The sequence below is a fragment of the Schistocerca piceifrons genome, chromosome 7 (genome assembly GCF_021461385.2).
Source record: "Schistocerca piceifrons isolate TAMUIC-IGC-003096 chromosome 7, iqSchPice1.1, whole genome shotgun sequence".
Taxonomy (NCBI): Eukaryota; Metazoa; Arthropoda; class Insecta; order Orthoptera; family Acrididae; genus Schistocerca; species Schistocerca piceifrons.
Window position 1 is genome coordinate 294,287,276 of NC_060144.1, and position 27,125 is coordinate 294,314,400.

The window sequence follows — 27,125 nt, forward strand, 5'->3', positions numbered from 1 at the left end:
AAACCACGTTGTTACTTGCGGAAATATCCCAACAGCCGACAACGAACTCCAAACGACATAGTGTGAACAGTCTTGACTTGCTGGTAGGTTAAATCGAAACTCAATTTTCGTGTCCAGGGTCGGTGAGCCACGGACCTCGTAGCAATGGGATCAGCGCCACACTCTCCGACACCGCATAGTGACCTCCAGCGGGTTTTGACCAAACTACGCCCCGCCGAGAATTCCTCACTGCTCCACGCCAACCGACCGACTCCTAAGAGCCTGTATACCGACAACATTTAAAATAACTTGTCAACCAAAATCACACAAACTACACACAGTATCACTGTCACTTTCACGAAGAATCAGACAATGCTAACGGCAGTGACTGTACAGTAACAGGGACGAATCACGATTCGGCACACACAGCCAACACATAAGAGATCGCCGGCCAAACACACGTCGTCCTCAAAGACGACTGACCGACGACCAACCAAAGTCGTCGCCACTCCAATCACGTGTGTCAGCAACCGTCGGGCTAGTCATTGCGGTCCGGACCTCCCTGCTGACTGCTGCCGCGCCCCGACTGAACTTGTGCCGGGAGCCAAGCACTGCTAGGTCCGAACTAACTGATGGCACATTTCAACTGACTGGTCGACTCACCATGACCGGGAAGTAATAGTAGTTCAGCAAAGATAATACGCCAGGGCTTATATCCATAAGCACTGCTGCTGCCACTCACGGGCCGGCAAAGCAGCAACTCACTGACACAAGTAACTGAAACTAACATAAAGAGGTGGCAGTACGGCAAAAACGGGATGTTAAATAAGAGATGGCATTATTATTATTTTGGTATACACTGACCAATGTAGTTATTGTCTCAATAGCTATACTAAATATAAAATATACGCACATCAGAAAAAGGATTGCATCACCTCAATTCGGAGAGTTTCGGAACCTGTACAGAAAATTGGAATAGGGATCAACTTAAACATCTTTTCCGCCCTTTTAATTGCTCATGAAAACCACACATTGCATTTTGTACCACCATACAGCGAGACCTTCAAAGGTGGTGGTCCAGATTGCGGTATCTCTAATAACCAGTAGCACATCCTTTTGGGCCGGCCGGTGTGGCCGTGCGGTTCTAGGCGCTTCAGTCTGGAACCGCGTGACCGCTACGGTCGCAGGTTCGAATCCTGCGTCGGGCATGGATGTGTGTGATGTCCTTAGGTTAGTTAGGTTTAAGTAGTTCTAAGTTCTGGGGGACTGATGACCACAGGTGTTAAGTCCCATAGTGCTCAGAGCCATTAGAACCATTTGAACCTCTTGTATTGATGCTAGTCTGTATTCGTCGTGACATACTATCCACAAGTTCATCAACGCACGGTTGTTCTATATTGTACCAATCCTCAACGGCGATTCGGCGTAGATAACGCAGAGTGGTTGATGGGTCACATCCTCCATTAAGAGCCCTCCCCAATTAATCCCAAGCACGTTCGATGGGGTTCATGTCTGTAGAACATGCTGGCCACTCTAGTCAAGCGGTGTCGTTATCTTGAAGGAAGTCATTCACAAGATGTGCATAATTGGGGGCATGAATTGTAGTGCATGAAGACGAATGCCTCACCAATGTGCTGCCGATATGGTTGCAATATCGGTCGGAGGATGGCACTGATTTATTGTACAGCCGTTACGGCGTCTTCCGTGACCACCAGCTGCGTACGTCGGCGTACGTCGGCTCCATATAATGCCACCCTAAAACAGCGGGGAACCTCCACCTTGCTGCACTCAAAAAATTTTCAAATGTGTGTGAAATCTTGTGGGACTTAACTGCTAGGGTGATCAGTCCCTAAGCTTACACACTACTTAACCTAAATTATCCTTAGGACAAACACACACACCCATGCCCGAGGGAGGACTCGAACCTCTGCCGGGACTTGCTGCACTCCCTTGACAGTGTGTCTAAGGCTTTCAGCCTGACCGGGTTGCCTCCAAACACGTCTCCGACGATTGTATACTTGAAGGCATATGCGACACTCATCGGTGAAGACAACGTGATGCCAATTCTGAGCTGTCCATTCGGCATGTTGTTCGGCCCCTCTGTATCGCGCTGCATCGTGTGGTGGTTGCAAAGATGGACCTCGCCGTGGATGACGGGAGTGAAGTTGCGCATCATGCAGCCTATTGCGCACTGTTTGAGTCGTAAAACGACGTCCTGCGGCTGCGATAAAAGCATTATTCAACAAGGTGGCCTTGCTGTCAGGATCCCTCCGAGCCACAATCCGTAGGTAGCCGTCATACACTGCAGTACTAGCCATTGGGCAGCCTGAGCAAGGCACGTGATTGACAGTTTCTGTCTCTCTGTATCTGCTCCATGTCCAAACAACATCGCTTTGGTTCACTGCGACACGCCTGGACACTTCCCTTGTTGAGAGCCCTTCCTGGCACAAGTAACAATATTCGGTACTCGTTAAATTGTCTATTCCATTCACCAAATCCTATAATTCTTCTCAAATTTCGCTGAGGATAGCAATGTCATCAGTGAATATTATCGTTTCACTTTGAATTTTAGTCCCTCACTTGCATCTATCTTTTATTTCTGTCACTGCTTCTTCGATGTATTGATTGCATATCATGGGTAAAAGACCTCATCCCTGTCTTACATCCTTTTCAATCCGAGCGCTTCGTAGTAGGTGTTCCATTCTTATAGTTCCCTCTTCGTTCTTGTAGACATTGTATATTATGCGTCTTTCCCTCTGGTTTACCCATTTTTTTCTTTGAATTTCGAAAATCTTGTACTAGTTTACACTCTCAAGCGCTTTTTCGTTGTCTACAAGTCTTGATTTTTCTGTATTGTTGCTTCCATTATCAACATCAAAGTCAGAGTCGTCTCTCTAATGCCTTTACCGTTCCTAACGTGATACTGTTCATCATCGAACACATCCTCAGATTCTTTGTTTTGTAGTGATCAGTCTCCAGCCGAGTACCCTGCAGCTAGGAGTCCGCATTTCATCTCCTGTGCTAATTTCTCAATCTCAGATTTGCAATTCAATCCAATGTTCTCGATTATTTACTAGAGATGTTCGAATTCCTGTCTTGCCCTGGATTTTTTCCTTGTACGGCTTCCTCTCTTACGATTGCATGTCTATTTCCCATCGTATTAACATTTTTCCTATCAGCCTTTCCCTTGTCCTTGTTAGCATTTTGACGTATTGCTTTCATAACCGATTTTGCGGAGAACCTCCTCATTTCTTCATCAGTACTCTTAACATTAAGGGCTTTTCTGTGACAGCGTTTCTGAGACGCTTCGCAACTCTTCATGTTTTGTTTAGTCATAGTGCACGAATCAAATGTAACACAGTGTTCCGTTCTAGACACAGTAGTAAAATCTAAGAAATTTAATTTTTAAACTAAGACCTTGCTTATCTGACGTTCTACTTGGCCCTGTGTAATTATAACTTAATGGCAGTTTTCGAGTTTTCGCTTAGTCTATGAAACACTTCCTATTAAATTTTCTGCTCTAGACGTTCATCATAAAAAAATCTACTGTTGAACTAAGACCTTACTTATGTAATACCATTCTGGATCCTGTATATATATAAGGTAATAGCACACGATGGTGTGTTACAAGGATTTCTGATTCACACTAAGGTTACAGCGTGGCTGCGCCACTTTGTTTTGCCCTTGTAGCGACATATTGTCGTGCCTATATTAATATTTGTATTGGAGCTTCAGACATTAACCTGTGAAAGAATTACGAAACTTCATACTATCCCTAGTATTTAGATATGTATAATATTGCACATCGGCAATAAAAGTGACACAAATCGAAAATCAGCGCCGGGCGAAGTGGCCGTGCCGTTCTGGGCGCTGCAGTCTGGAACCGCGAGACCGCTACGGTCGCAGATTCGAATCCTGCCTCGGGCATGGATGTGTGTGATGTCCTTAGGTTAGTTAGTTTTAAGTAGTTCTAAGTTCTAGGGGACTAATGACCTCCGAAGTTGAGTCCCATAGTGCTCAGAGGCATTTGAGCCATTTCTGAAAATCAGCAATTTTAGTTTGTGTCACTGCAAAATACGTGTAAAGTAGCCCAATGTGCATGAAAAATCTAGTAGAAATTATTCCTTCTTACTGGGTGTTTTAAAAAGAAACAACAGATGTCAGTGCTTTTTTACAAACAAACGCATTGCCCATGTCACTGGGTAGAGAAAGGTTCAAAGTTTTGGCACAGCTGCGCTGTTGTTTGTTTGTAGTAACATGTCGCATACACCAAAGAGAAAAAATTCTGTGTGTAGTAAGCTGCCCCAAAAGCCGGAAGAATCGGTTAGTACAAATGGCATCAACATGAGGTAGGCAGTTGAAACCACTGTATAAAGGCATTAACTGTATATCCATAGTACATGTGACCTGTAATTGAAATGTGTCATGATGATCTCTATACTGGTACCAGATTTTGATTTGTCCCCCATTCGGACCGCCGGGAGGGCACTGCAAAGCAGAAGCAGACCACGAGAAAAAGACTGAATAACCAACGAAAGGATAACATTCTATGAGTCAGGGCGTAAAATGCCAGAAGTTAGAACGTGGTAGGGGTTATAGAAGATCTGAAAAGGGTAGTGAAAAGTCTCAATCTTGATGTAGTGGGGATCAGTGACGTGAAATGGAAAGAAAAGTGGTTCGAATGGTTCTGAGCACTATGGGACTTATAACCTGAGGTCATCAGTCCCCTAGAACTTAGAACTAATTAAATCTGCCTAACCTAAGGACATCACACACATCCATGCCCGAGGCAGGATTCGACCGTAGCGTTCGCGCAGTTCCAGACTGAAGTGTCTAGAACCGCTCTCCCACTGCGGCCGGCCGAAATGGATAGAAGAGGAGGATTCCTCGTCAGATGAGTACGGAAAATGGTGAAACGGGAGCTGGATTCATTATCAACCGGAAGATAGTAATGAGAGTGAATCACTGTGAACAGTTCAGTGGTAGGGTGATTCTCAGCAGACTCGACAGCAAACCTACATCAACAGCAATAGTTCAGCTAAACATGCTGACGTCGCAAGGCGAAAATGGAGCAATACAGAAATATATGAGGATATTGAACGGATAATTCAATACGTAAAGGGAGATGAAAATCTGATAGTCATGGGGATTGGAATGCGGTTACAGGGGAAGGAGTAGAAGGAAGGGTTCCTGGAGTATATGGGCTTGGTACCAGGAATGAGGGAGGATAAGGATTAACTGAGGTCTCCAATAAATTTCAGCAAGTATTTGAGAATACTCTGTTCAAGAATCACAAGAGGTGGAGGTATACTTGAAAAAGTCCGGGAGATACGGGAAGATTTCAGTTGGATTACATCATAGTCAAAAAAGAGATTTCGAAATCGGATAGTAGACTGTCAGGCGTAGACCAGAGCAGATACAGACTCAAACCACAATTTGCTAAGAATGAAGAGTAGTCTGAAGGATGAATCAATGCGAATAGAAAGGGGATACGGAAGTACTAAGGAGCGACAAGCTGCACTTGAAATTCTGTGAGGCTATAGATAATGCGATAAGGAATAGCTCAGCAGGCAGTTAAGTTGCCATCCCTAAAAAGGGCAAGCACAGAAGTTGGAAGGAAAACCGTCAATGAAAAGAGGGTAACTGTGAATAAACCACGGGTAACAGTAAGAAGCAATATTTCAGTTGATCGTTGCAAGAAAGAAATACAAAATTGTTCAAGAAAATTCAGGAATACAGAAATACGTGCTACTTAGGAATTAAACAAATCGGAATTGCAGGGAAGCTAAGGCGAAATGGCTGCATGAAAACGAAACGATTGTCTCGGGGACTGACTAAACATTTAGGAATGTCAATACAACCTTCGCTGAAGCCAAAGGCAAGGGCTGTCACAATAAGACTGCAGTGGGAACACCACTGTGAAATTCAGATAAGGTAGGTGGAAAGGGAGGACTTGCCTGGCGGCGTGACAGAAGAAGAAACAGTTCTCGACATAGAAAGGATAGGGGATTCAGCGTTAGAATCAGAATTTAAAAGAGCTTCCCAGGGTTGAAAATGAAATAACGCAGAAGGGTTCGATAACATTCCACCAGAATTTGTAAAATGATTTGGAGAAGTAGCAACAAAACGACTATTGGTGTGTAGAATATTAATCTGACGATATACCATCTGACTTGATTGTTGTTGTTGTTGTTGTGGTCTTCAGTCCTGAGACTGGTTTTGATGTGTCGACAGAAGTGCCGACACAGTGTGGTCTGAGGAGACCGAAATGCACGCTATAAGCTCACGCAGGATGGCGTGAGGTCTGAAACAGTATACGTAATGAATGCTATAAAGAAAAGTACGTAGCTGCTGGAATACTTAACTTTAATCCCATCCTCGTCGCCAAATATGTAGTGTCGGCAGACTCGCCAACACTACGCACACATATTGGCGACGAGGCTTAAAAGAGGATTTCGCGTTCGTATTGCTCTACTTTGCTTGTGTCATGGCTTCGCCACAATCCCCAGTTGTACTGACGACTTAGCTAGCGATGCACACTGACGAAGCCTCGCTCATTTGCAGAGCAGATAGTTAGAATAGCCTTCAGCTAAGTCAATGGCTACGACCTAGCAAGGCGCCATTAGCTTTACATTGCATGTATCTACAGAGTCTCACTTGTATCGTCAAGAGCGGTGTCAACAAGGATGGATTAAAGTTAAGTATTCCAGCAGCTACGTACTTTTCTTTATAGCATTCATTACGTATCCTGTTTCAGACCTAACGCCCGCCTGCGTGAGTTAGCGCGTGCATCTTGGCCGCCTCTTTCAATTAGTGTGCGTAGTGTTGGCAAGTCTGCCGACACTACAGGTTTGATGCAGCTCTCCATGCTAGTCTATCCTGTGCAAGCTTCTTCATCTCCCAGTACCTACTGCAACCTACATCCTTCTGAACCTGCTTAGTGTGTTCATCTCTTGGTCTCCCTCTACGATTTTTACCCTCACTTGATACCTCAGAACATGTCCTACCAACCGATCCCTTCTTCTGGTCACGTTGTGCCACAAACTTCTCTTGTCCCCAATCCTATTCAATACTTCCTCATTAGTTATGTAATCTACCCATCTAATCTTGATAAGATTCAGAAAAACATCATCCGAAGACTGCAACAGCCGACAAGTCCGAGAATTATTGCAGAGTCGAGTTAACAGCTCATGCATCCAAGTTGCTGACAAGAATAATATACAGAAGAGTGAGAAACAGAATTGAGAATATGTTAGATGACGATCAGTTTGTCTTTGGGAAAGGTAAAGGCACCAGGGAGGCAATTCCGACGTTGCGGTTGAGTACACAGGCAAGACTGAAGAAACATCGAGGCACGTTCGTAGGATTTTTCGATGTGAAGGAAGTGTCAGACAAAGTCAAATGGTGCAGGACGTTCGAAAAAATAGGGGTAAGCTGTTAGGATAGACGGGTAATATAGAATACAAGAACCAAGAGGGAATAATGAGAATGGAGGACCAAGTACGAAGTGCTAGGACTGGAAAGGTTGTAAGATAGGGATGTACTCTTTCGCCCCTGTTGTTCAAACTGTACAACGAAGAGCCAGTGATGGATATAAAGTAATTACTATTAAAATTCAGGGAGAAAGGATATCAGTGATAAGATTCGCTGAAGACATCGCTATCCTCCGTGAAAGTAAAAGAGAATTGCAGGATCTGCTGAATGGAATGAATACAAAATATGGACTGAGAGCAAATAGAAGGAAGACGATAATAGTGAAAAGTAGCAGAAATGAGAAAAGCGAGGAACTTAATAATGGGATTGATGGTCACGAATTTGGTGAATTTAAGGAATTCTGTTTCCTAAACTGCAAAATAACCTGTGACTTCCGGAGCAAGGAGGACATAAAAACTAAAGTAACAGTGGGAAAACAGACATTCCCAGCCAAAAGAAGCCTTGTAGCATCACAAATAGACCTTAATTTAAGGAACAAATTTTTGAGATGTACGTTTCCAGTACAGCATTTTACGGTAGTGAAACATGGATTGTGGGAAAACCGGAAAAGAAGAGAATCGAACGGTTCGCGCTATGATGCTACAGAAGATCGTTGAAAATCAGGTGTACTGATAAGGTAAGGAATGAGGAGGTTCTCCACATAATTATATAATCGGTGAGGATAGTAATATATGGAAAACACTGACAAGAAGAAGAGTTAGGATTGTAGGATGTCAGTTAAGATAGCAGCGAATAACTTCCATTTATAACGGCTCCATGTGAGCAGCTACACGGTTCTGTGAATGTTAAGAGCAGTTCAGCCAACCATTGTGTAGAGCTTCTAATGCGGCGGCGTTGGGTCAGAGGAGGCATTAGTGACCGCTGGTCAGCACCCATTGTGATGGTGGTACATGTAGAAACCGCTTACGCTCTCTGAGCCCTTCCCGCCACCATGTGTGGAGAGACGATTAGGTTACTCTTCCCTAGGACACCGGGAGTACGGATGCTCTGAGTAGCATCTCTGCTTGCTGAGTTGTGTGAGAGCTTTGTTTCAGTTCCCGGTAGTCACTCTGGAGCGTGACACCGATAATCGTGCCGCATCGACTAATTCAATCAGGGAGTGGTGTTAATTTCAGTAATATTCAGTTTATTCGATGAGATCTTTTGGGCAACCTTAACTTGGTGTGGACGAGCGGTGCCACGACATGATCTACAGCTTCACTTAGTTAAGCGTATTACGTATGAATGTGTTGAGTGCTTTGTGGAATGCTTGGGCTAAATGTATTTAATTTACCGTCCAATTTGTGTTTCATTCCGATGGACTTAGGAGCTCGTACTCTGGTGCACCAGTGGGTTTGTGCGTACACCGTGAGGCTCTAGATCGACGTAAACGCCTCTCGTGTTCAAATCGAACCTTCAGTTTCATGACGGAGTAGATGTGTTCTTCTTTGGTAAACTTTGGTTCAAATGGCTCTGAGCACTATGGGACTTAACTGCTGTGGTCATTAGTCTCCTAGAACTTAGAACTACTTAAACCTAACTAACCTAAGGACACCACACACATCCATGCCCGAGGCAGGATTCGAACCTGCTACCGTAGCCGTCGTGCGGTTCCAGACTGTAGCGCCTTTAACCGCTCGGCCACTCCGGCCGGCTTTGATAAACTTATTTAAAACATTATTGAGTTGTACGGAAATTTAGAAGTGGACTTTGTTCTCTGAAACTGACTGTTAAAGGCAGTCGCGCTATGACCCATTGATCTTACATGTGGAGTAGAGACAACTTTTTTCCGAAATCCTATCTTTCGTTGTGTGAGTAACCATTGTGAACGTGTTGTGTGTGATCTAGATAAATCGTATTCAGTAATTTAGCAGTCTTGCCCCACGTGTATCGGTACAGATGCTGCGTTGTATAATGTGCCATGTACCGATGCACGCACTAGCATCCTATGTACCATATTTTCACTTCTGTCTGTGTGTGTGTGTGTGTGTGTGTGTGTGTGTGTGTGTGTGTGTGTGTGTTACTGTTAATGAGCAGTTAATGACAAAATAAATGTGAATTATTGCTTAATTATTTGTTATTACATCTCACAGCGCCATTCCGCGCCCTAGTCAGATCCTTACAATCTGTCAGCTTGCACCTCCTCTTAGCAATGTTTCAATGAAATTTACCTCATTATTTTACAGTATGTCCAATATATTGATTATTATTTTATTAAATCTTTAAATGATATTTGAGGTGACACCTTTTTACCATTTTAATTAATATTTACATAAATTTGGCCCACTAATCAAAAATTATTTGTTTGGTACTTGCTGCAGGCAAGCACACATAGCCCCTACTTGCACAGTCATTCTTGGGGGTTACGGGATCAGTAAAGAGATGTTTTGCGTAGCCGATCGTACCAGTAACATGCAGTAGTAAAAGACGATAGGTATCATTCACATGGTAACAGAGGGATCTGTATAGGGTGAAAACTGTCGAGGAGCACGAGAATTGAATACACCAGTTTGCTTTTGTTCTACAATATTATTTTTATTGCTAACCGGTTTTCGGCTAACAAGGCCATCTTCAGGCATTTACTGAGTATCATCACCAAAGAAGTTAAATGTTAGCAGACAACACTGGAAGAGAAGTAAAACATCTAGAGTGAAGTAGAAACATACAGTGAGTAACATCTTTGCAATGAAATAGTAAAAACTGAACAGTACATAAATAACAATGGAGTTGACAGGAAAACATTTAGCACAATATAAGAATAACATGCCTACATAACGGTATCTATTGATAAACAAAATTATTGAAATAAGATAAACTTAGTACTAGGCAAGGCTGCATCAAGAGGTATGAAACATGGAGAGTGATACACAACCAATTAAAAAAGAAGAGACATTTGTCAATGTAAATACAGAATACACGAAGAACTTAAGCTATATCAATACGATAATCAGAAATTAATAAATGCAGGAAAATTGAGGTGTTTGAGGGAACCTACAGTTTGAGAGTGTGGTGGTACTGCATTTTAACATTAACTTTATAATCAAAGCAGTGGCTGTATACCAGTTTACATTAAATAAATGAGCAAAGTAAAATATGAACAGTATTTGATGAGACAACTACAAGGGGAGTTAAACATGGACAGTAATACAAGTACAAGTTAAAAGCAAACCCTTAACTATTGAAACGACAGCATATGTGGAATACAAAGACAACTGCAACAAATAAAACAACTTAATGACTACAGGAAAATGGGAATATGTAGGAAGAGAGGGTGTGGGAAGTAATGAACAACAAAGATGATTATATGAAGTTTAGGAGAGGGGAAGTGTTGAGTTGTGTCTGGTCATTTAGGATGAGATCTGGACTGTGAGCAAGATGTTTGTTAATTTCCAGGGCTTCCAGCAGGTTGAGTTTATGGCCTTTGTTTGCTAAGTGAAGTACATGGGACACTGGCTGGTAGTTGTGACCCTCACTCAGTACATGCTCAGCAAATGCAGAGTCTAAATTCTGCAACCTCCAGCTGCGTTCATGTTCAGCCAGCCTAGTTGATATGTCTCTGCCTGACTGACCAATGTAAAATTTGTCACAATCAGAACAGGTAATTTTGTATACCCCACTGTTGGCTAATAACTGGATCTTATCTTTGCTATTAAAAACACACTGGGCTGTAGTGTTCCTGACATAGTAGGAAACCCTATACTTGCAGGATTTCAGTGCTTTGGCTATAGTCTGTGATACCTTACCTAGAAATGGTAGAGTACACCATTTCTTGCAGACAGTGGATGGGGAAGCAGGTGGGGCATAGAGGAGGGGTATAATTTTCCGTTTTTGTTTCCTGTGCAAGATGTGGTCAATAAGAACTGGATTGTAGCCATTGGCTGAGGCAATAAATTTTATTGTATCTAACTCTGCTTTAAAATCATCTCTGGACATGGGGATGGATATGAGACGGTGTACCATTGAGTGGAAAGCTGCATGTTTGTGAGCTATGGGGTGTTGTGAGCAAGAAGGTATTACTGTGTCTGTAGTTGTTGTTTTTCTGTAAATTTTGAAACAATTTGTGTGTGTACTAATGTCAATGGTGAGATCTAAGAAGTTTATGGATTTGTTGCCAATTTCCATAGTGAACTGGATATTTTTATGTTGACCGTTTAGGTTTTACAAGAATGTGTTGAGTTGTCTTGTAGTACCAGTCCACATACACAGGACATCATCTACATATCTAAACCAGTATTTGATGTTTGCACTCAAAGGTTCTGTTTTTAGAAAATTTTGTTCAAAATGGTCCATAAATATTTCAGCCAACAGTGGACTAAGAGGGGAACCCATAGCTGAGCCATCTAATTGTTTATAAAGAGTGCCTTGGAACTAGAAATAGTTCTGTGCAAGGCAGGTCTGTGTGGCAAGTCTCAAGTCATTCAATTCCACAGGATTGACATTAGACTTGTGCATCAGCTCTGTCAGAATGTCTATACATTCTACTACTGGTATGTTAGAAAACAAACTGTTTGGTGGTAATACAGATAAACCTTCATTATTTGGTGGTAACTCAACTCAGTCTAGTACATCTATATTTGGAGGTAAGCCTGTATTTGGACAATCTCCTGTTGCAACGTCATCTTCTGCTTTTGGTCAGACTGCTACCGTATTTGGCCAGAACACAACACCAGTGTTTCGTACTGATATTACTGGAAAATGCTGGTGGGTTATTTGGAGATGTCTGTGTCCCTCCAAATAATGATGGCTGTGGAGAACCAAATCCAGGACTTTGACTGGCCAAATTTCCAAATGTCAATGTATTCTGAGAAGCTAAGCTTTCAAAGGTATTCGACTGCTGCTGTCCTGTAGGTGATGCTCCGAAACTTGGACTTGCTGCTGCAGGAGAACCAAATACTCTGTTTGCACTGCCAAATGTAGGTGAACCCCCAAAGGTTGGAGCACCTCCAAATGTTGGTGGATAACCAAAGCCAGCACTGCCTGCTGGGCTTCCAGCACCAAAAACTGGTGCAGATCCAAATCCACCTGGCTTATTCTGAAATGCAGGGGCTGAGCCAAATCCTGTTTGCCCAACTCCTTGGCCTGCAGCAGCACTGAATGTACCACCAGACTGAGTAGTAGTTGTACTGGCTCCACCAAACAGTGTTCCTCCTGGCTTAAAAGAATTCCCTGCTGTGCTGGAACCACCAAAAAGAGATGTTCCTCCTCCAAAAGTTGAACCACCAAACCCAAATTTTGGTGTCTGTCCAAACACGGAGCCCCCTGTCTGTCCAAATGCTGGTTTACTTCCGAATCCATCCCCTGAACTTGTAGTTGTCTCATCAAATACTGTTCATATTTTACTTTGCTCATTTATTTAATGTAAACTGGTATACAGCCACTGCTTTGATTATAAAGTTAATGTTAAAATGCAGTACCACCACACTCTCAAACTGTAGGTTCCCTCAAACACCTCAATTTTCCTGCATTTATTAATTTCTGTTTATCGTATTGATATAGCTTAAGTTCTTCGTGTATTCTGTATTTACATTGACAACTGTCTCTTCTTTTTTAATTGGTTGTGTATCACTCTCCATGTTTCATACCTCTTGATGCAGCCTTGCCTAGTACTAAGTTTATCTTATTTCAATAGTTTTGTTTATCAATAGATACCGTTATGTAGGCATGTTATTCTTATATTGTGCTAAATGTTTTCCTGTCAACTCCATTGTTATTTATGTACTGTTCAGTTTTTACTATTTCATTGCAAAGATGTTACTCACTGTATGTTTCTACTTCACTCTAGATGTTTTACTTCTCTTCCAGTGTTGTCTGCTAACTTTTAACTTCTTTGGTGATGATACTCAGTAAATGCCTGAAGATGGCCTTGTAAGCCGAAAACCGGTTAGCAATAAAAATAATATTGTAGAACAAAAGCAAACTGGTGCTTTTCATTTATTATTATAATGTTGTTCTACCAAGAACCGACGGAAGATTCTGTTAATATGAGAATGGAATACGTCCAGCAAATAACTGAGACCGTAGCTTGCATGTGCTACTCTGAGTTGTGGAGGTTGTCACAGGAGAATCCAGGTCCAACAATAAAAAAATAAAAAATATGTCTTTTCGGGCGATTCGAGCTTTCATATATCGGATAAACTAAACCACCTTAATGTAAGAATCTGAGGTACAGGTAATCCTAGCGTCGTCGCGCATGAAGGAACTGAGTTTTTTTGTGGCGTCTATGTTAAAAGAGCTTATGGAACTTTCTTTCTTGCAGAGGAAACTGCAACAGGCTGTTATATCTGGACATGCAGCAAGACTTCTTGTTTCCTCACCTTCACGAAGATTCCAATGATTTCATTTTTATGCACGACTGCGCCCCGCCTCACTTTCCCCTTGTGGTGAGGCTGTATCTTAACAACACCATCCCATAATGTTGAACGACAAGAAGTGGACAGCAAAAACTTGTTCATTGCTTTTGGTCTCCCAGGTCACCAGACCTCACACTTTGCGATTTTTTCCTGTGGGGGTATATAAAAGACAGTATCTTGGTCCCGCATATGGCAGATACTCTTCAACACATGACACATCGAATTGTTGAAGCTATCGATTCAACAAACAAGGATCCATAATTCGTGTGTGAATGAAATACAAGAATTCCTTCTGGATGTTTCTTGAGCAAAACATGATGTTCATGTTGAGTCTATGGTACAGTGTCTGTGCGACCATAAAACTTTGTATCTTCCTCTATCCAATGGCACCCGCAATGTGTTTCTGCGGTTAATAGTTTGTCTCTAATAAAGACCTGAAACCAGTTCGTTCCTTTTGAATGGCCCCATATTTAGCTGAAATTTAAAACAAAAAATTTTGAAATTTTTCGTTAGAACTTATAGGACCAAACTACTGAGGTCATCGCTCCATAATCTCACACACTACTTAATCTAACTTAACCTATCTTACGCTAAGAACAACAAACACACACACACAAATCTATGTCCAAGAGAGGACTCGAACCTCCGACGGGAGGAGCCGCGTGAACAGTGACTGGACCCCTGAGACCCCACGGCTACACCGCACGGCAACATTTAAAGGAAACGTACACTATCTGAATATAAGTTTTATGGAATGTATGCCTTAAGCCGAGTTTCTCAAGTATTGCATTTTTGAGCTGTCACTGTTCTTGCCGAGGACCACTCACCTTGCCTCTTGGGTGTGATGTACACTACTGGCCATTAAAATTGCTACACCACGAAGATAACACGCTACAGACGCGAAATTTAACCCACAGGAAGAAGATGCTGTGATATGCAAATGATTAGATTTTCAGAGCATTCACACAAGGCTGGCGCCTGTGGTGACACCTACAACGTGCTGACACGAGGAAAGTTTCCAACTGATTTCTCATACACAAACACCAGTTGACCGGCGTTGCCTGGTGAAAAGTTGTTGTGATTCCTCGTGTAAGGACGAGAAATGCGTACCATCACATTTCCGTCCTTGATAAAGGTCGGATTGTAGCCTATCGCGACATTGCTGGTCGCGTTGGTCGAGATCCAAATGGTTCAAATAGCTCTGAGCACTATGGGACTCAACTGCTGTGGTCATCAGTCCCCTAGAACTTAAAACTACTTAAACCTAACTAACCTAAGGACACTACACACATCCATGCCCGAGGCAGGATTCGAACCTGCGACCGTAGCAGTCGTACGGTTCCGGACTGCGCGCCTAGAACCGCGAGACCACCGCGGCCGGCGGTCGAGATCCAATGTTAGCACAATATGGAATCGGTGGGTTCAAGAGGGTAATACGGAACGCCGTGCTGGATCCCAACGGCCTCGTATCACTAGCAGTCGAGATGACAGGCATCTTATCCGAATGGCTGTAACGGATCTCTGAATCAACAGATGGGGACGTTTGCACGACAATAACCATCTGCACGAACAGTTTGACGACGTTTGCAGCAGCATGGACTACCAGCTCGGAGACCATGGTTGCGGTTACCCTTGACGCTGCATCACAGACAGGAGCGCCTGCGATGGTGTACTGAACTACGAACCTGGGTGCACGAATGGCAAAACGTCATTTTTGCAGATGAATCCAGGTTCTGTATACAGCATCATGATGGTCGCATCCGTGTTTGGCGACATCGCTGTAAACGCACATTGGAAGCGTCTATTCATCATCGCCATACTGGCGGTTCACACTGCGTGATGGTTTGGGGTGCCATTGGTTACACGTGTCGGTCACCTCTTGTTTTCATTGACGGCACTTTGAACAGTGGATGTTAGATTTCAGACGTGTTACTACCCGTGGCTCTACCCTTCATTCGATCCCCGCGATACCCTACATTTCAGCAGGATAATGTACGACCGCATGTTGAAGGTCCTATGCGGGCCTTTCTGGATACAGAAAATGTTCGACTGCTGCCCTGGCCAGCACATTCTCCAGATCTCTCACCACCTGAAAACGTCTGGTCAATGGTGGCCAAGCAACTGGCCAGTCACTTCTCTTGATGAACTGAGGTATCGCGTTGAAGCGGCGTGGCCAACTGTACCTGTACACGCCATCCAACCTCTGTTTGACTCAATTCCCAGGCGTATCAATGCCGTTATTACGGCCAGAGGTGGTTGTTCTGGGTACTGAGTTCTCAGGATCTATGCATCCAAATTGCGTGACAATGTAATCACATGTCATTTCTAGTATAATATATCTGTCCAATGAATACCCGTTTATCATCTGCATTTCTTCTTGGTGTAGCAATTTTAATGGCCAGTATTGTATTTGTCTTACAATCATAATATTGCAAGTGCCGAGGCCCGATTTCCCAGAAACTTCGCTGAGTGCAAGAGACGTCAGTATAAGCAGAGACACTTTATGTGTCTTTTACGGCACGAAATTCTCAGAGGAAGAAATGGCACACAGTGTTTAGCGTCGCGGCTTTTTGATTTTGCACCCCGTCATCGGAACCAGATTATTACTTTCCTTTTTTTTCGTTTATGTTACATGAATGCTCTCCAGTGTATATTACATAACGCTGTCCTTATTCGTCAAGTAGTTGTATCTCAGACGAATGAATTAAAGAAATAAGTTTGAGAAAATTACATGAATGTATTTTTGGTGAAATTCGTGCACTGCATCCTGATTCATAATCAACTGAAAGCGCCAGTTTTCAGAAAAGTTATCTATGGTTTGCCACGAGATTATTGCCAAGACGCCAAATCTTCACCAATGTTAACGACGTTTCTTTCCCGAGTGATATTCGTACAGAGAACTGTTACTGTGACAAACACGGCTTCGCGTGATGCTCCTTGTGATCAGAATATCTGTGTTTCGAATGTTTCAGCGGTCGGTGTCATCCTAGGAGAAGCTCAAAATCTTCCCGAAGAATGAGCAACATATGAGAATTAACACCAGAACTGATATGAGAATCGAACATAATACCTCAACGTACCACACACATATATTATAAATGTCTGAAACTTACGTGAACTGCAGTTGTAATTTTACAATTAAGATAATGCCCTTGTATCCAGTCATTTAATCAGAAAGATTCGTGTAGTAACCTTCTACGGAAATGGGCAGATAAATGAAAACAGAGAAAATAAAATAAAACAAATAAAAACAGTAATCGGGCTTAAAAAATGGGGAGCAAAGTCAAAAAACAACGGCGCTAACCACAGAGTCGCCATTTCGATTGGTGATACCACGCGTTAATAACAGAAGGTAGCGTGAAAATATCCCGAAAACTATGGGCGTCGTTTTCCAGAAACGATGGAGTGTGTACGGGTAAGCCGAGACATGTGTTCGATTATTTTGACTCCTGTTCCACTGTGCGAAGTTCCTGGAAAATCGGCTGATGGCACTTGCCGTGTTCTCCTCGTTAGCAGAATTTCGTTGACATCTCTCCAACAATCCAACGTAGCAGCAGTCTCGAGAGGTCGTCACGAACGTCTTCCACTGGCCACGGCTGAACACTAATTACGAGCAGAAACGTGACGCGGCAGAGCTCTCCCGCACCACCCACGCCCGCCCTGGCGGCTCATGCACGGCCCGGCCGCTCGCCGTCATCGGTCCCCATTCAGCCGCACGCACCTCAGTAAGCAAGCCGTGCATCACGCCGCCCGCCGGCCTGAATGCGCCGCTAATGAATAGTATCGACCCGGTGACAGCAGCCAGACACTTGTTGACCGCGCGCCGCTGTGCCGGGCAGGCCGCGCGGCTGTGGCGACGCGACGTGCGAATAGGGTGCGAGCCGCTCTGCGGGTAATTATGATTGCCCATCAACGGGTAATTTTCCAGGGTACGAGCGACTGCCCCGTCAGGTTTCGTTTCGCGTTCGCCATCAAAGAGTTCCAACGAGGTGTGACGCGTCCAGTGAGAATAGGTGTCTGCGGCCGTTAATGATTGATTGCCAGTACCGTGGCAGAGCTAATCGCGTGTGGCTGTCAGACGTGGAATACTCTCAGCTTTCGATAACACCGATTTAAAAAGCTTCCTACAACAGAGGCGAATGTGGCTATAGAGTGCCGAATTAACGTAAACCGTGCAGTATTGCAGGGTAAAAGTAAACCTGGCGATTATAATTAAAATGTAGATACTCACGGATGTCCAGCGTCGGCTGTAATTATCATGCAGGAGCGAAACGTGGTAGATATGCTACTGTGTTAATGCCGAACAGAACTACAATGGAAAAAATTACTTCCAGTTTTGGCCACCAGATGCAAATCTAGCGCTCTAGTCTTCTCGTCGACGTCTCCGCTCCTCACTCAACAAACCGATGATTAATAATTTCACTTGTCTGACCTTTTCTGCCCAAGTGCCACTTCTTATCCAGTCCCTACGGAAACGTTTCTGAATGTCTTTCTTGCATTCACAACGCAAAATTTGCACCAGGTGACTAAAACTGTAACTAATTTTTCTCGGGTATATCGGTTCCGCATTAACACGTCAGAATATGTGCCAAGTTTTTCTTTCAAACGGTAATTACATCCCAAACTGGGCCCCTGTGAGTACCTGCACTTTAATTCAAATGGTTCAAATGGCTCTACGCAGTATGGAACTTAACATCTGAGGTCATCAGTCCCCTAGACTACTTAAACCTAACTAACCTAAGGACATCAAACACAGCCATGTCTGAGGCAGGATTCGAACCTGCGACCGTATCAGCAGCGGGGTTCTGGACTGAAACGTCCAGAACGGCTCGGCCACCACGGCCGGCGCACTTTAATTGTAACCACCCAATAGGGCACACGGGGTTATACCACTCACTGGGCTAATTTCCCTGAAATAAGTTCACATGGTTCAAATGGCTCGGAGCACTATGGGACTTAACATCTTAGGTCATCAGTCCCCTAGAACTTAGAACTACTTAAACCTAACTAACCTAAGGACATCACACACAACCATGCCCGAGGCAGGATTCGAACCTGCGACCGTAGCAGTCCCGCGGTTCCGAACTGCAGCGCCTAGAACCGCACGGCTACCGCGGCCGGCTCAAATAAGTAATTTAGCAACAGTGCACTACTTCGTCAGAATCAGGTCGTTTTGCCTTCAGTGACTTGAAAATGGTGCACATGGCTCTGATCACTATGGGACTTAACATCTGTGGTCATCATTCCCCTAGAACTTAGAACTAATTAAACCTAACTTACATAAGGACATCACTCACATCCATGCCCAGGATTCAAATCTGCGCCCGCATCTCGTGGTCGTGCGGTAGCGTTCTCGCTTCCCACGCCCGGGTTCCCGGGTTCGATTCCCGGCAGGGTCAGGGATTTTCTCTGCCTCGTGATGGCTGAGTGTTGTGTGATGTCCTTAGGTTAGTTAGGTATAAGTAGTTCTAAGTTCTAGGGGACTGATGACCATAGATGTTAAGTCCCATAGTGCTCAGAGCCATTTGAACCATTTGATTCAAATCTGCGAACGTAGCGGTTGCTCGGTTTCAGACTGAAGCGCCTAGAACCTCTCGGCCACACTGGCCGGCCCCTTCAGTGTGTGCCAGTACCTCTGTGTCGCCGCATGTGGTTGTAGTAAGGGTGTTTTATGTTACATTATCGACAGAACAGAAGAACAAACTCCAGTGGTAAGCAGATTTAGATGTATTACTGCCACAGTTAATGAATTTAAGCTTAATAATTTATGGGTATCATGCAGAATTAATTGAAATTTTAAATTCTTATTGTTACTAGTATAAGAACACAACTGATGCAGTGTGTGCATCTACAAATACTGTTGACTTTTTGCACTAGGTGTGATTTGCCATGTCTTTCGGAACGTCTGCACATGGGGCTATTTCCCCACGTACACGTGGGTCTATTTCTGCAGTCAAATTATTATATTAACTGATGTTTTACCGTGAAATTCTAGAGAACACAATTATTTGGTCTCTTTTGAGACGGCCCGCACATGCAAAAGAAAAAAATCATCAAGTGCTACATTAGCCGAGGAAGAAATGAAAGCCGGCCGGAGTGGCCGAGCGGTTCTAGGCAATACAGTCTGGAATCGCGCGACCGCTACGGTCGCAGGTTCGAATCCTGCCTAGGGCATGGATGTGTGTGATGTCCTTAGGTTAGTTAGGTTTAAGTAGTTCTAAGTTCTAGAGGACTGATGACCTCAGAAGTTAAGTCCCATAGTGCTCAGAGCCATTTCAACCATTTTGTTTGTTACTTCTTGAAGTATCCTCTTTCTCCTGCAACTGTTAATTGCATATTTAAGGAAATCAAACACTCCAGCAGACAACTGCATCGAAGTTTAGTTCACACAGTTGATTTCAACTCAGTCACCTATCAGTCCGACTTAGCTTCAGTAAAAATGTCATCCTATTTCGTACATCTGATTAACCGACAGTGTTCTGTCGTCGTCGGCATAACCACTTAAGACAACCAATCGGTTGAATAAACATACAAAAAATTTAGTAACTAAAAGGTCTGAGGTCAGTGTGCTATTTTCTGGTGTGGCCAGTTAAAAAACATAAAGAACATCCCCGGGGCTGTCGGCCGTATTCTGTTCCCATCTTTCCAAGAAGCAGCGGAAGTCTGAGAAGTATATTCCCGACGGCTAAGCCTCTATTTCACCACTTCGCAGAGTTTAAGGTGGTGACCCAAATTTTCAGAAGTCTCTTTTTTGTGCTGGTCCCCTTAAAACATTTTGTATTTTTCTCCTAAGCCAATCCGCTTAGACGACTCGGATACTCCGTCGTTTTCGAGATGTATGAATTGCTTTCAGATTACTTTAGTTGCAACGCCCACATAGTGTACGCTAGACCTGAAATTGTCTTCGACGTCACAAATCGTACCAATTATGGATCGTGGAAATCAAAAGTTTACGTGACCCAAGTTCGTATATACGAATGAGACGAGTAAGCGATTCTACATATTCTCTCATTGGAAACTACGTTATCCGGTATGCCTCAGACACGGGGATTTGCACACAGGCATTATAAGCTTCGGAGCCTTGAAGATCTCAACGTTGCACAATGTTTAGAATTTTCTCAGGATACAGAATAACGTTATCAGAACGTTTTTACGTTCTCTCCATTAACTATGGCAGTAACAGAAAAACAACTGTCTCGCATGGCGGGAGCGCACCTGTTCTTATTATGGTGTAGCGACTGTGGCCATTCGCAGGTTTAAATTAGTTCTCTGTCCTTCGTTCCTCCTGTTTAGAAGTACCAGATTAATTGCAGATGACAAGCTACGAGACGCTGAAAATGTACAGAAGGAAAAACTACGTTAATGAAAACAACAAAGAAAAACTGTTTTCAGGCATAATTTTCATTCGAAACACATTCATATTTTCATGATTTGATTAAAGAAACTTAACTGACGAGGGCACAAACGTGCAGAAAAATGTTTGGGTTCATACAAACAATTAGTGTTTTGCCTAAATGGCGTACACTATATCCAGTAATGTTATGTGATTTAATTATTCTAAAGTTCACTATTTCTGCTAGATTCCACCTACGAGGTTAAGTCAAAAAGTGATACCTCCTGTTTTTTCTCCTTAAATAAACTTCCTTACGTAAAGAATTTCTGTTTAGGAGGTACTCCGCAATGCTTCTTCTCTATTCCACTACCGTACTAATTCTCTGCGTCTACAGATGCCGGTACTGCAGTTGCTAGCAAAATAGCCGACATCGATGTTCGTATTAGACAGCGTTCTGTGATAGAATACTTGAAGATGAAACTCCGATTCACATTCACGAAAGAGAGAAAAATGTGTAGGATGATACAACAGTGAATATCAGCACTATAAGACGATGGCTCCATCGCTCTAACGTCATAGTTGTCATCGACTCGCTTAATGTTGTGTGGAGTCAATGCAGTCACCGGCCTCACGCTCCGCGTTTCATGAGCCAATGGTGTTTGCACTTCTGCTTCGTGACAGGAACGAACCCACAGTGTAACAATGCTCATATACACAGTGGCATCACCGTACACATTTTGCAATCGTTCATGAATGTGAGTGGGCGTCTCACCTCCTGCATTCAACAATTCAGTAACAGAATGCTGTCTCATATGAATATCGATGTCGGCCATTTTGCAAGTGACTGCAGTACTGGCATCTGTTGAAGCATAAAGGTACTGCTGCAGTGGATTGCAGAAGAAGCATTGTGGAGTAGTTTCAAAATTCAGATTTTGGAGTGATAAAGGCGTTACCACAAAGACAAATCGGTTCATTTATCTGGCTTAGTGCCTGATAAACCCTTATGATACATGACCTTTTCATCCCCTTGTTAAGATATGGTCTGAAACACCGTTCTCATAATATACGGGATGACTCAGCGGCATATACATGCTCAGCAGCATATACATGCTTTGAGACCTGATGGTAGTGGATAAGCTAGACATATGCTCTGTTCAGAATGATTTCCGAGACAGAAGACATTTAATGTCCATTGTTTTTTTTTTATTTCTGTATTATTCAATTAATGTGTTTATAGCATACCATAGTGATGTAGAGGCAGTAGAGGCGAACGATATATCGGACACAGGTGGTCTATTAAGTCGAAACACTACCCCAAACTGGCTTACCAAAAACCACCTAAGCTATAGCGCGAGAACGTCACGTGAGACTTAATCACTAATTCTATCACCTCTCAAAGCATGCATCTTTCTTCGTGACTCATCCCGTTCATGTAACCATATTAAGAAACACGCCAAAACGTTACCTCAAAAGAATCGCATGGATTCAATAATATAAAATCGTAATCCACACCCTCCTGGTGACTTACCCAACCTAAGTAAATATATTATTATGTGGTAACATAGGAAACTCATGAGAGCTGCCATGGAGCATCACAATACTAAAAACCAGTACCCTTATACATGATTCTCAGAGCGTACTTGATATTTCATATACACTCTTGAAGCGTGCCAGAGTTTGTAGTACGCCATTTAAAAGAAAAACTTACTCCCGATTTTAGGGGAATGAGGGATGGAAGGTGGGAGGCTGTAGGGGAAAGGAAACGCAGGGTTGCAGAAATGACGTACATTGGCATGTTGTACTATGTACATAAGAATATACTGCAGTATTACATTGAAAAATCATATACACTTTCATTCAATTCGACAGTATTGTTGTCGCAAAAAGTACATCATGCGATGATCGGAAGTCTATATAACACGTTCCATATGCATTCTTAAGAATAACATACTAATACGTACTTTAATAGTAATAGAATACGTGAAAATTATCAAAAATGCCTTATAAATCATAAGCTTGTATTATGGGGGATAGTACATTAGAAATGAGTTAGCCTGTATGGCTCTTCTAACAAGGGAACCTCCCCATCGCACCCCCCTCAGATTTAGTTACAAGTTGGCACAGTGGATAGGCCTTGAAAAACTGAACACAGATCAATCTAGAAAACAGGAAGAAGTTGTGCGGAACTATGAAAAAAATGCAAAATATGCAAACTGAGTAGTCCATGTACAACATAAGCAATACAAGGATAACATTAGAATAGGTGTGCCGTAGTCCCATGGTTAGCGTGAACAGCTGTGGTACGAGAGGACCTAGGTTCAAGTCTTCCCTCCAACGAAAATTTTACTTTCTTTATTTTCGCAAAGTTATGATCTGTCCGTTCGTTCATTGACGTCTCTGTTCATTGTAATAAGTTTAGTGTCTGTGTTTTACGACCGCTCCGCAAAACCGTGCGATTAGTAGACGAAAGGACGTGCCTCTCCAATGAGAACCGAAAACATTTGATCGCAAGGTCATAGGTCAACCGATTCCTCCACAGGAAATCACGTCTGATATATTCTATACGACACTCGTGACGGTAAGTGCGTCACCTGACAGGAATATGTTGTCGACCCACCTAACCTGTACACTTGGCGAATGGGTAAAAAGGTTCTTCTACCTTGCCCGATTTAGGTTTTCTTGTGGATGTGATAACCACTCCCAAAAAATGTGATCGCATCGGACGGACAGATAGTAATTGTCTGAAAATAAAAAATTAAACTTTTCACTTGAGGGTAGACTTGAACCAAGGACCTCCCGTTCGACAGCTGCTCACGCTAACCACAGGACCACAGCGCTTCTGAGCTCAAATTATTCTTGATGTTGCCTGTCCTGTGGATGGACTACTCAGATTGTGTATTTTGCTAATTTTTTTCATAGTTCCACACAACTTCTTCCTGTCTTCTCGATTGATCTGTGTTCAGTTTTTCAAGGCCTATCCACTGTGCCAACTTGTAACTAAATCTGAGGGGGGTGCGATGGGGAGGTTCCCTTGTAAGTACAGGAACACAATGAAAGATTAAATTCTGACATATGGACCTGAAATAACAACATGTATAATTTATAGCATATTAGTTTTTAGTTACAAGAAAACTGGCAGTCATTATAGGGGAGGGGGGCGGGGGGGGGGGGGGGACACCAAGGAACGGGATATCTGGCCTGTACACAATGCAGATAGCAGTAGCATGGAAAATTTGTAGTTCTGTCTAAATCTCTTCACCATCCACAGTGTTAAAGTATGTCCTTTGATGTTTAGTTCGTAGTTGCGGTTTTCCAGAATATTCCAGATGTGCATATGTTGCCAGTATTTAAAAAATTAAATCAACGAAATTAACAGTTTTGTTTCCTTTGGCTTCTTTTGTAAACTAAATACTGTGACAGAGGCTATTTCGACCTTGTGTATTAACTTCACTTCCTTCAGAGAGCCATCAAACTACCTTACTGAGTCACTGCCATATTTTTTATACTAGCAAATACTGTTATCTGAGTATTCAAATTCGGTACAAAATCGAATTTCTACCAGATATCTATCACAGCCAAGCAACCCATTTGCATATAATTTTTCCCCTTGGAAAGTGAAACAGTTGTGAGCTGCAATCAACGCTAATAATTCAACGATATGAGTAATTTCAGCTATTGTTAGTTTTATGTATTTAATCAGATTCCGCTGTATATGGTCTATAGTACCAGTTACCGAAATATTTGCAAACATAATAGATATATCAAATTAGAATGGTTTACTGTTGTCCATTATTCTCATATCTTTCATTCTTGAGTGACATCATGCCTACTATGAACAGTATTTTGTTTTCCAGAATTTTATAATAGCCTTAATAGCCTATCTAGTTTTCAGCTTGTTTTATATGCAGCGCTACTTATCCGATTAATAATGGTCCTCTTATAGTAGTGTTGGTTGGGCACTACGTTTTGGGACACTAGGATTGATATTTATAGATTCCATAGCTGCCATATCAACGAAGATAAATTTACAGTTCATGAAATTTCTTTTTAAAACACCATTGAAATTAGCTGTCGGGTCTTTATTCAGTTTATTAATTTTATTTTCACCCATTTTTGTTTTTTCCAGTATTTAGTAATATGTGTAGCAGACGTTCGGTAGCCCTTCGTTGTTATGTCCCAAGCCAAGTTAGCTTTTCATTCGCAACTATCTCATTTCTCCTTTCATTATTAGAAAGTTTCTCACTGTGCACAACTATGATGAAGGAATCCCGGTTTTTCATATTGTTGCTTTTCCTAATAGGCTTTTCAGTAGGAAAATGTAAATTTATCCTAATCGAATAAATTGGTTCAAATGGCTCTGAGCACTATGGGACTTAACTTCTGAAGTCATCAGTTCCCTAGAACTTAGAACTACTTGAACCTAACTAACCTAAGGACCTCCCACACATCCATGCCCAAGGCAGGATTCGAACCTGCAACCGCAGCGGTCGCCCGGTTCCAGACTGTAGCGCCTAGAACCGCTTGGCCACTCCGGCCGGCAATCGAATAAAATATTCATTTTTGTTTTTGTTCATCAGCATATATTTGTGTGCTATTGTAATCGTAGACTTTTTTTTAACTTGGTGTTATGTGAATGGTTTTCCCCAACATACACCAACGAAGGCACATTAGTTCATTACCTTTTACTAGTGTAATGTGGTCCGATTAAATGTTTTTCGTTTGTAGTGGTATAGCCACGCACGGGAAAAAAGTTGCTCAAGGAAAAATATGTCATACCTTTCTGAGAAATTTCACTGAGTACTGTTACAAGGCACCATTGTCTCGCTCCTAAGAATGAAAATGCATTACGATAGTATTACTGGTTTGGTACAGCCGGTATGGCAATGGAAATCGATTTCTGAAGGGAGGAAGTAGATATTGGGCCGATTCTTCTCGTTCGCAGACTACATTTCCCCTGTCGTCCCACGTCCGTTGAACAATTGACCCCATGCTCACAGATGCAACAGCTTATTTAAAGGCTGAGTTGAAATTAGAAATCTGTTTCACACAGAAAATTTTAACTACTTCTTTTGTTACTGAGTTGGTTACAGAAGGCTGTTTACGTAATATATCTTCAACCTCCACTTGTTCAAGTAGTCAAAGAATACAATATACATTTAGAAATAATATTCTCTTGAACGTAGAAAATACATGTATAAAGAAGCGTAAGATCTTATTATTAACATCACATTTTGGTCTCTGTGTGTCTGACAATAACACCACTATGATAATTTTGATGGGAAGTATAATGTGGTGAATGAAATTTTCGGTACTCGTTCTAACAGCTCAGACGATCATGCATCAGAACTTAGAACTACTTAAGCCTAACTAACCTAAGGACATCACATACATCTATGCCCGAGGCAGGATTCGAACCTGCGCACCAGAACACTGATTATTGTTGACTCTTCACGCACACGTCATGTTCTTGTTCTTCATATCGGTACTTCAAAAAGTCAGTATGCTGGAAGCTTCCCATATTAATGAAATATCTAGAGCCTTTTAAATGTTACAATTATTATCCTTAGTCTACGAATAATAAAACTACGAATTTAGGTGTAAATAGTCAACTCTCTGTTATAAAATTATTGTTAGGGATTCCATGTGGTGCGGTTAGGTTGTATTTTTCATTGTATTCAAAAGAGTCGTGTGGCAGTATAATGACATTTTGCAGCCGGAATACTTCCAACAACGAGTTTTGAAATGGAATTACAACTTTTAAAATTAACTTCCGACCTTGTTACGTAAGTTTTAATTATTTTTCTGATATATATTTAAACTTTTGTTGGCAGAAAGCATTTCAACTTGGAAACTAAAATTTTCGCGCGGGAATTGCATCGTCGTATTAATTATTTACTTCTTAATCTATTCTCTGCTTTGAGTATACGCCAGGTACCGCGGCTTAGTGGACCAAATATCAAGAAGTGACGCTCATAATACTAAGATTTGTC

The 27,125-nt window shown here is 42.4% G+C and overlaps 1 protein-coding gene across 1 annotated transcript in view; it reads right to left on the reverse strand.

The window, feature by feature from the left end:
• LOC124805640 (nuclear pore complex protein Nup214-like) overlaps positions 1-21,968 on the reverse strand; it is a 90,319-nt gene extending 68,351 nt beyond the window's left edge. The window contains exons 1-2 of the mRNA XM_047266208.1: positions 21,908-21,968; positions 12,142-12,777 (exon numbers count right to left, since the gene is read on the reverse strand). Of these exons, the coding sequence (XP_047122164.1) occupies positions 12,142-12,777; positions 21,908-21,968 (697 nt within the window). The remainder of the gene's footprint in view (positions 1-12,141; positions 12,778-21,907) is intronic.
• Between the last annotated feature and the right edge of the window lie 5,157 nt (positions 21,969-27,125).